The sequence below is a fragment of the Abrus precatorius genome, unplaced genomic scaffold, assembly GCF_003935025.1.
Source record: "Abrus precatorius isolate BTA unplaced genomic scaffold, Abrus_2018 Scaffold3, whole genome shotgun sequence".
In the NCBI taxonomy this organism is placed as follows: Eukaryota; Viridiplantae; Streptophyta; class Magnoliopsida; order Fabales; family Fabaceae; genus Abrus; species Abrus precatorius.
The window spans coordinates 31946645-31957998 of record NW_020874373.1 but is presented as its reverse complement, the minus strand read 5'-3'; the positions used below and the strand labels follow the sequence as shown (position 1 = coordinate 31957998).

Below are 11354 nucleotides of genomic sequence, written 5' to 3'. Positions count from 1 at the left end.
CATTATTCTTAATAAGAAAAATTATTTTTTATTTCTTAATTAACATTTTAAGTAAGACACATGATAATATAAAATATTTTTTTTAACTTGTAAAATATTGTGATAATAATAATAATAATTCATACGCAATAAAATTGTAGAATTCAAAACTCAATACATTAATATGATTAAATTTTTTATTAATTTCCTGTCTTCTACGATATTACACGTATTAAATATAAAATACTATAACAACTCCGTCAAGCAATTTGCAAACTATTGCTTCGTAAAATTTGACCGTGTAGTGCAGCTTGCTGACCAATTCGGAATCATAACTTTTCAATTTTATGTACTGAACAATTTCTTCATAACAACGAAAAAACAATTGCTCCACGCATAATAAGCAGTGCCCAAAAATACTGCTATTACTATATGTACCTGTAATAATTGTTTCACAGCTTAATTTTCTTATCTCACAACACCACATTCCAAAAGGTTAGGAAGACAAGTAATTATTGTAGATTAGTCCTAATATAATACGAATCAAAATCATAAAAGTAAACACGTCCCGAACAAAGTAAACGATAAATACTTTAGATTTTTTCCACTGGGTCGTAAATGAAAAATGCATAATTCACTAAATTCACTTCGACTCTATTAGAACATTTATAACATTCTTGGATTTGCAAAAATTGTTTTAATTCAAAAAATAATTATATATACTTCTGATTTGCTCCTTCAGCTGGTGATTACTTTGATAGGCTAAACAGAATTCATCTTTACCCAAAAGGGTTATGTAAGGTCGAAATAATCTATATGTTAAATAGTACTAAGCTGTTATTGTTCTTCTTCCAAAGTCAATCGATCCAAATTTGATTTGATGGTAAGGCTAGTACATCACCCTCTTCCACTAAACATGTGCCAAATGTCTCACTGATTCAACCTATTCAGTAAAAAAAATAAGATGGTGAAAAAGCAAAATCTGTGCAGCAAGAACTTGATGTCCGCAAACAGATTTGATCATTATTGATAGTGACGCATATTATGATGTTAGCATACCTGATTATCATAATAGTGCCAGCTGGTAACTATAAAAAAATGTTGATGTTGTTGTAGCTGATAACCCACTTCCATAGCAGTTGTGCGCTGTCAAAAGGTTGTCCGTGAATTTTGCATGGTTTTGTTTGATTAGCAATTTGTAAATATGGGAAATAATGTGACCCCATGTTAAGTGAATGTGGATCTTAAATTTCAACTGAATTTTTCAGCGTTGAAAAATGTTTGAGGAGTAAAAAGAACAAATTTTTTAACATAGCCTTTTTTAATATATTCTTTATTGTTAATTAAGTATAAGTAAGACTAATTAAATTTAAAATGAGACTCACATAAACTTTAATTAATAATTAAAAGTATGTTGTTAGTATTTTTTTAAAACTGTTGTAAGCCAATTATAAACTAATGATTTTGTGGAGAAATTCAAATATTGTCATTTCTCTTTAGCCATCTTAGGGGATACACTTTTATCCATATACTGAATAGTGAATGAAACACAGAAAAACTTACAAAGAAATGAAGAATCAGGTATCAATATGGCCTCCTAGAGAGATATGGACTCTAGTTGCAAGGACAGTGACATGCTTTCCTCTGTACATTCTTGAACTATGTCACTAGGACTGTGCTCAAATGATTTTCCGTCATTTGTTGACTTATGATCATGGTTGATCTGCAAGGAACTTTGTACCTTTCTCAGTGCTTCTAATTCTGTTGAAACCTCTTTCATTGTTGGTCTTTTCTTCCCATTAAGTTTCAGGCATCTCATGGCAAGATTTGCAATGGCAAGAATGTCATCTTTCCTTGCTTCCTTAACCACTTTTGCATCTAAAATTTGAGAAAGTTGACTCTCCTTCATCAAAGAAATGAATTGTGCAATCAGATTCTGACCCTCATCATCATCATATAAGAATGAAATGGGCTTTCTCCCAGTTATGAGTTCTACAAGCACAACTCCAAAACTATATACATCACTTTTATCTGTAAATTGACTAGACTGAAAATATTCAGGATCAATGTACCCAAAAGTTCCTCCTACAACTGTGGTTAAGTGAGTCTTATCTAATGGAACTGATCTTGATGTTCCAAAATCAGACACTTTAGCACTGTAGTTACTGTCCAAGAGTATGTTGGTGGGTTTGATGTCTCTATGGAAGATAGGAACTGAAGCTGCAAAATGCATATATGTCAATGCTCCAGCAACCTCACATGCTATTCTAAGGCGACATTCCCATGGAAGGGATGATTCATGGTCTTTACTATGTATATGATGGGAAAGTGTTCCGTTGGGAATAAATTCATAGACTAGTAATGGAGCTTCTGTCTCAAGACAACAACCCAAGAGTTTGACAATGTTCCTGTGGTTAATTTGAGATAAAATGACCACTTCATTGACAAAAGTCTCTATCTGGTTCCTTTCAATCTCTTTTGACTTTTTAATTGCAACTATGGTTCCATCTGGTAGCATTCCTTTGTACACTGTGCCATAGCCACCCTGACCAAGAAACCTACTCTTGTTGTAATTATCTGTTGCTCTTTGTAGCTCCTCTGCAGTGAAAAGCTTTGCCATTTCTCCTTTTCCATAATATGAGAACTTCTCTAGTAACAAGTAGCCACCATTTTGCCTGAACAGTTTTTCCTTACAAATATTATGTCTCTTTTTCTGTATGCATTGATATAACTTGTACCCCAAAAGAAACAAACATAGAAAGCCTGCACCAATGCCCACTCCTGCAAATACAAAGTTTTTTTTTTTTTCAAATTCAGATGGAAGATAGACTTGCAAGAAACATCCTTTTGTTCTGTAGAAATTAGCAAATAACAAGTTCAAAGTACTCTAGTTATTTAAGTGAAAATTAAATGTTGTCATGGTGTCATCACTGATCATTCATTCTACTCTATGCCTCCTCTCAGCTAGGGGAATCCATAACAACAACCAAACATTATCTCAATAGGTGAATCATTTACAAAGGATATGTTATTCCAAAAAGTGAAAACCAAAATTTCAATAAAACTAATTTTTAATTCTACTTAAGAGAGTTCAGACAAAAATACCTAATGCAGCAACCAATTTGGCAGGGAATTTTTTACCATCAGATTGATCACAGAAGAGCCCCTTGGAGCTTCCATCTGCATTGAAACATTTACAATAGAATTTATCTGGGTTCTCTTTGCAACTCTTCCCTATTAGAGGCACTAAAATAGGTGTCAAGGCAAGGATGTCAATGCTGCTGTTTGCATTTTGTGGTACTGACAATTCATTGGCCTCAAGCAAACTTTGTTCATCAACACCATAAGCCTCTCCTATGGACTTAACTGTGTCACCATAATTCACCAAGTGAACCAACAAAGAGGTAACCCCTCTTCCTGCCTGGTTTGCTGTGGGACAAGCACATAGGATTGGAACTGTGAGCTCAGCACCAATCGAAATGTTGATAGGGGCATAGTAATTCTGACCCGTCATTGCCTGGCATGTGGTGAGGCCTTGGAAAGTTTCTTTGACCAACTCATAGTATGTGTCATTCTTGATGGCAGTGTAAGGTGTGTTATGCTGATAGATGTTTCCAGAACATGAACAAAAGACAGGAACAATGATTGATTTATTGGAAGGAATCTTGTTATCTCTTGAGATGTTGTTGATTGAGGCTATGGTAGATGCTTCAGAGCCAAGAAGGTAGGCAATGCTTACAGGGTTATCATAGGGAGGCTTTGACCTGAAAACTAAAAAGGAAGTGCATGATTTTTGAAGGCCATTGCAAAGGTATCCTTTAGATGCAGAAGGGTTCACAGAGCAATCATAGACAGTGCCATTGAGATACACTTGTTGACTATTGAATGAGTGAGGAAAGATACATAATAGGAGCAGGATTGTGTTGAGAATGATGAGTTTGTGAAGCTCCATGAACAAGTTTCAAGAGGAGACAACAAAGGAGTTGCATACACTTTTTTTCAACGTTTAAAAGGTAGCAATAGCATGATTCTTGTCACGCGGTTTTGCATGTTTTATCCTTTGTCTTGGTATGCCGAATATTCAGCATGAGAGGATTTGGCACATGATTTTCAAATATGGATGGCAAGGACAGTTATTCATATTGTAATGTCTACAGCAAAAATTTTGGTTATTGATTACGTGAGAGACTATACTCTATTAGGCCCAATCATGAATCAACAAAATGTTAAATTTTATCAAACTTTGAATGAGAATAGTAATTTCCATCCCAACACATTATTTAACACATTTTTAAAATTTATTAAAAATAAAAAATGTTTAAAAAAGTATCTTGCTTGCATTACCAGTGTAACCAGCAAGGCTATGGAAAAGACACTTGCCACAAGTCATATAGTCCAAAGGGCTTTGTGAGGGTGAGGCTGATAGTCATAGACATTCCCTAGTTTGACCCGTTCCCTTGTGTGATTTAAAACGATATTTCGTTTTTGGTTTCGAGTTATTTTTTAATTAAAATATCTTATGTCAATTAGAAATATAATTAAACGTTTTTGTATAAGACATGAACATTTTTTTTCATGAATTAATTTTTAAAAATGAGTTAGGCTTAAGCTTTTAACAGAGATCACAGTTATGTACTTCGCTTTGTGATCGATTTGTAAACATCGAAGAAAAAATAACTTGAATGATGGTACCAAAGTGGAAGAAGAAAAAAAAAGAACTGTTCTTCGTTTTTATTCAATAATAAGAACTTGAGCCAATATAAAAACACTATTGACTCGCACGAATTGGTCACGTTTGGCGTAAAATGAATTATTTCCATTTCTTAAATATAGACTATGATTTGAATCAGATTCATTTTTCTTTTTAAAATTTTATCCGTTTAATTCTTTCAACATCTCTTATATTTTTTTTGTATAATTTTTTTACCAATCTCATATTTTTTTTTTATTTTCTTTTAGATTCTCAGAATAATTTGTTAGTTAGAAAAATAAAAAAGAATCACGACTTTGAATTGTACTAAGTCTGAAATGAAGCTAATTTATTTTTTTTTCTCTCGTAATTATCCACTGTTATACGTGAAATAATATATCTTATTTGTTTGGGTGCTTTTTTTTTTAATATTTCTTTATAAACATCATTGACTTAATTTAATATAGACACAATTTTGACTATTGAAAATTTTGAAAGAATTGATAAGTTTAAAACAAAGTTGTATTATAACAATTTTAATCATTAGACGAGAAAATAAATAAGAAAAAGGAGAAGATGATTCGGACTCCATTTTAGCCGATGTGACAAATCTTCATTAAATAATAATAATAATAATAATAATAATAATAATAATAATAATAATAATAATAATAATCTTTTCTCAAATGATAAATATTTAATTTCTTTTAAGGTGCGTTTAGTAAAAAAGAATGTTTTAATATTCTTAAAAAAAAAGTGACATGAGAATAAAAAATTCTCATAACTAAAGAGAAATAAAATATTTCCAAGCCATGTTAATTTATGAATAAGTAGAATAATTTTTTTTCGCCTTCCTAGGTGAAAATAAACCCTCTTGATAATAATTGTCAATAAAGTTATGCTTTTACTAATTAATGTTCTTAGGATGTTAGTTAATTCATTAAGAAACAGAAAATTTCTTTTAAAAATTAGGTTTGAAATTATAATAAAAGTGTATCAATAATATTTTTAATAACTTTTTTTGCTTTACATTTTGTAACCAATATCCTTAATGCATTGATTGGCATTTATCATAATGTTATAATTTTTTTTATGATAATTGATTGTAAACAAAATTTTCTAAAGACAATTAATTGATAATTGCTTCACTATACTATGTCAAGAAAAATTGTATCATTTTCGTACAATCGAACATTGCAATTGATACAATTGTTTTTTTATCTTTATATAAATTGATTTTTATAACATAATAATAGTATAAGAACAACATCACAATCAAATAAGATAGATATGAATCTTCTCTGTCAAATAAGACAGAAATTTGCATAATCAGATGGATCCATGGTAATTATTTTATGTAATTGCAATCTGCAAGGATCAAAATATTGTAGAAAGAGCTTGGTTGATAAATTCAATGTTCATGTTCACGGGCTAATTAAGGTCTCAAATCAAGTCACGTCCTGTCCCAATCTTGTTGCCTTATTCTTCACAAGAAACCAAATGTGATAAAAACAAATGCATGCCTTTGACAAAATAGGAAACTATTTAGCAGAACCTACTTGAATTAGGGCTGTTTTTTTCTCTAAAAATATATGATATTTTGATTTTATGTTCTACATTTTTAAAAATTATTTTGTTTTCTAATGATTATTAAATGATAATATAGCTTACTTAAATATTAGCACGTCTCAATTTTTACACTAATAATTATTTTTTTGTGAATTATATCAATGAAACACAAAATCAATCATTTTTAAAATATAAAAAAACTATAAAAACTAAAATCAAAATATTTAAGCTATTATCTTTTTAATATAATTTTTAATAAAAGTTATCTACAAATTTTTTAATCTAAATTGTAAGTTGACGAGAAAAATTATGTGTTTTGGCTTAAATCAAATAAATTACAAATAGAATTTTTTTTATTAATAATGTTATTTTAACACTTGATTTGATTGTTTATTTTTTACGCTTTATATAATATACGATAATTATTTTTTTAATTTATATAAAGTGTATGGTATAAACCTAAATTGATTGTTAAAATAACATATGATTAATGACTGGATTAACTTGGGCCTAACTCGGCCTGTTCCCTTTAAACCGTTTTCTGACAAAAATTAAATATATAATTTTTTTACCAAAAAAAAGAGAAAGAAATAGTTTTAAGAAAATTTAGAGCCAAATTAATTTTCTTTTTTTGCTAATAAAGGGGCAAGAAGCCCAAAAAAAGATACTCAGAGGACATATGAAGATTATAAAGAAGAAGAACAAAGATAATTTATAATAATAATTTCTCTGCTATAAAAATTGAAGCCAATAATTTTTAATATTAAATAAAAAAGTTATATATTACATTAAATGATCCATTGGAAGAGATAAAAATAAAGATATTTCATAGTAAATGTGTTAAAATATAACAACATTGTGAATTGAAATTAATAAAATATTATAAAGATATATGAAAAATTTATTTATCCATACACATTTTTTTTTTTCAAAAATATAAGTTTTTACTTGTTTTATTATCAGTGTATAAAAGAAAATTAAATTCAAATACCATACATGAGACAACTTATATTTCTTAATAAACTTTGATTTTAGTTATATAAATCTAATTTAGGTATACTTAGAGAGAAGCCTTGATAAAAAAAATAATATAAAAATAATATAAAAATAATAAAACTTTTTTCATAAATTAGAAATGACTTATAATTTGTTAATTTTTGAAAATTCTCATTCAACTTCTCTAAAATTTGCAAGATACAATTTTTTTCACTTGTGACATTTTTTTTAATTTATTTTTATATTATTTTTTTAAATTAGTCCTAAGTGGCATAGAAAATAATTCTACTTTGAAAACTACGTGAATGGTTTTTATATTCTAGCTTATTCTATTTTTGTTTTTATCTGCGGAAAGCAATATTAAATATATTATATCTAATAGGAAATACATTAAGTTGAATATAAAAACAATTAAATAGCTTACGAAGTAATTCAACTATATGAATGTGAATGAAGAGCGAATGGTATTTTTGTTTTCTTATCCGATGAGTAATCAATTCATAATCCGGAAGCAACATTAAATATGTTAATTTTTTTATAAGAAATAAATTATTTTAAACATAAAATATTATATTCGATAGCAATGTGACATCAAAATTTCTTCTGTCAATAACTTGCAAGAAATATTCCCAATTAAAAGTCTTTGCTGTGCAAGAGTGTTGGTGAAGACACCTGGCTTTAATGCATGCAATCAGTGAAATTAATCGACTAGTGATGCATTTCAAAGTTTTGTCCAAATCCTTCAGAATCACGCTTCCACAAACAGCTATGGCCATATGTGGCTAGATAGATATAGCCAAGACCCAGAAAATGAGAGCTCATACCAAATTACTTACAATCAATTATTTTATATTTGGGGTGTCCCATGAAGGAGTTAAGAATTTTATGGCCATTAGAACAATAATTCTAACCAGACCTATACAATTCCACTTGGTGCCACTACAATTGGGCTCCTAACACTATGTTTTCCACCATCTTCAATCCAAACAAGATCCCCATATGAGATATTTTCTTTCCGGTACTTGGCATACTTTATGATAACACTGTAGCTCAACCTCTCATTTTTATAACTGAATGGTAATATTTGAGGTGACACTGTCACCATAGAGCCCTTGGGTTGTGTTACCTTGGCTCTGTAAGTAGCAGCACCATTTCCAACATTGGTCACAGTCCTCTTAAACTCTTTGGAAACTGACCTTGTTTTGTTGTTGTAGAAAACAATAAATGAAGGGTAGTTAATGTCAAAAGATGGGTTTACACAGTCGTAAGAGTTTGTCCTTGTAATGGTTAAGATTTGTTTGGTGGTGTACTTCAAAGCACAAAGGAGATTAACATAGTCTTGTGGGGTGGCATCATATATCAAACCTGGATCAAGTGCTCTATTAGGATCAATTTCACCACCTCCCATTGCCAGAGGGGAGGCAGATTGAGGAAGGTACCCATTATCTCTAATTGGATTTTGTGTATTATCTATAGTACTAGCTGTGGTGACTAGTGCTGACCTTATAGCAGCAGCACTCCACTGAGGGTGTGCAGCCTTCAAAAGAGCAACAACACCAGAAGCATGAGGGCATGCCATGGATGTTCCAGAGAGAATATTGTAGTCACTTGGTAAGAACACATTGAGGCCAATTCTAGCTGCTGGTATATGAGGAGAGTAGGCAGCAAGAACATTAGTGCCAGGTGCCATTATGTCAGGCTTTAAGACCCAAGGATAGCTAGGTGAAGGACCTCTTGAAGAGTATGAGGCAACAGCTGGTGCTGGTTTTATTCCAATAAATGTTTGCTGAAATTTAATGCTAGCTGTTGGCTTGTTATTGCTTTTTGCATACTTGATCACAGATGGTGCATCTTGTGTACTGATTACAATACTCGGAGAGTCCATAAATCCTATTTCAAGGTATATAGGAGAGATAAACACTGCCCCTAACAAACTGGCTTTGGTAACACGCCTCCTTTGGTCATATATTGAGTAAGGGTCTGAATTTGAGTCACACACAATGATCCCTGCTGTGGCCGCTTGGGATAACAGCTTCACTGAGTTGCATGGTGATATAGTCTTATTGTAAACAAGTGGAAGATCTTTGACTATGGCATTTTCTGGAAATAAGGTCAATCCTATAATGGTTTGGCCATTTCCAAGAATTAGAGTGCCAAATGCACGGTCTATGGTGGCTGCAGCCACGGTCAGAAGCCAGGGGATTCCATTGTGCAAGCTACCAAGATTTGGACCATAGTTTCCTGCAGAAGAAGAAACCACAACCCCCTTTTCCATTGCTGAAAAAGAAGCTATTGCTATAGGGTCATTGTAAAGTGGAACACCATCAAAACCCATTGAGATGGAAATCACATCAACACCATCAGCAATAGCTTGGTCCATTCCAGCCAAGACATCAGAAGCTAGACGACCCTCTTCCCAAATCACCTTGTACATGGCAAGCATAGCTCTAGGTGCAATGCCTCTGGCTACCCCTTTGGCATAGCCAAAGAAAGAGGCACCATTAACATAGTTTCCTGCCACTGTTGATGAGGTATGAGTACCATGACCATTTATGTCTCTAGCTGAGTTCATGCTGATTCTAACTTGGGAATTTGCAGCAATCACACCCTTGTTGAAATATCTAGCTCCAATCAATTTGAAGTTACACATGGAAGTGTTAAAGTTTTGTCCTTCCTCACATGTTCCTTTCCATTTGTTTGGGATGTTCTTGGTCATGCCATCATCTTTGAAGCTTTCACTCTCAGGCCACACACCAGAGTCAATAACACCCACAATCACACCCTCCCCTAAATTTGAAGCATGCCAAAGGCCACTTGAAGTGTTTAGGGAGAGAAATTCAAAGGTGTGAGTGGTGTCCATGGTGGCAGTTCTGTCTTCATATGCTGCAACAAAGCCATGAGAATTCTTAAGAGCTTCTAACTCATCTAAAGATAACATTGCACTAAAGCCATACATGGCATGGTTATAGGAGTATAGTAGTTTCTGATGTTGCTTGGATGGTTGATCAAGTGTTGTTTTTATGGAATGAATGGTGGATTCAAACCAATCATGATGAGTTTTGAAGACTTGAGGAAAGAGGGATTTGTCCATGTGAACTATGTATGAGGAACTCTCAACATTGCCATGAAGAACCAACAGAAACAATGGAGTAAATAGGAACATGAATGAAAGTGAAAACACAAAATTAGACTTTGGCTCCATTGATTTATGCAGATGGCAATGAAAAATTGTCTTTCAAATAGGATGGATACATGCATATATAAGAAAGTTCAATTTGTATAACATCAATGATGTTGACATAGACAATTATTTGCAAATGTGAGGATAATATTACTCACCAAATCGTGGACAGAAATTTTTCTTGCAGAAAAATTTAATAGTGCTATAATTGATAAGAAAATGCGCTTTTTATTGATTCTACGTAATAAACATCACGTAAGACTTGTGCATTGCACCAATCAGATACGAATGCTTATGGCATAGCAAGGACAAGTCAAGCAAGATTTCATTATATACACTGTAATGTGGATACATGGAAATATTATCAAAATTTAAGAGTCAAGGTGAGAGAATCAATTGTAATAACTGAAACATTTTTTTTATATTTCTTTTTTAACATCTTAGATGAATTTTATCTACATCTCGTTGAATAACTTAGGTCTACTCCGTATTTGATAAGAATTGTATGAAATTCATCTAGTAATTAAAAAATATATTAAAAGATGTAATTACTAAAACTTCTTCTGAATTTATTATACATTTATGGGGGTAAAATACTTCTATTAAATTAAACTCGTCTCCAAAGTAAACAAATAGAAATGTATTCACTTCTTATTTAATAGGAAGCCATAAAAATGCTGTTTTTTTTTTTTCAAAATGAGTAAATACATTTTTATCTTTTACTAAAAATAAATTAACATTATTTTTTTCATCACCACTTATATTATTTTAAAATGAAAAAGAAGTAAATAGTTCTTTTTCTACTAAAAGTTATTAAAAGATGTAATAATTTAAGTTTATTAGTGTAACAATCATATATATCCATACATGCATGTATTTTTTTTAAAAAAAGCCCTAAAATAAAAAGAAAAAGGGCACCTAAAAATATTTCTCCATGAT

The 11354-nt window shown here is 31.4% G+C and overlaps 2 protein-coding genes across 2 annotated transcripts; both read right to left on the bottom strand.

The window, feature by feature from the left end:
- Positions 1 to 1576: 1576 nt before the first annotated feature.
- On the bottom strand, positions 1577 to 3939 carry LOC113862494 (wall-associated receptor kinase-like 1). The gene is made up of 2 exons (XM_027495578.1): positions 3085 to 3939; positions 1577 to 2760 (listed from the first exon to the last, which is right to left on the bottom strand). The coding sequence occupies exons 1-2, from the start codon at positions 3929 to 3931 to the stop codon at positions 1577 to 1579; spliced, it is 2031 nt and encodes a 676-aa protein (XP_027351379.1). The 5' UTR covers positions 3932 to 3939.
- Positions 3940 to 8150: 4211 nt separating this feature from the next.
- Positions 8151 to 10473, bottom strand: LOC113860973 (subtilisin-like protease SBT1.9). The gene has a single exon (XM_027493562.1). It carries the CDS (start codon positions 10434 to 10436, stop codon positions 8151 to 8153), a length of 2286 nt encoding a protein of 761 aa, XP_027349363.1. The 5' UTR covers positions 10437 to 10473.
- Positions 10474 to 11354: the final 881 nt, after the last annotated feature.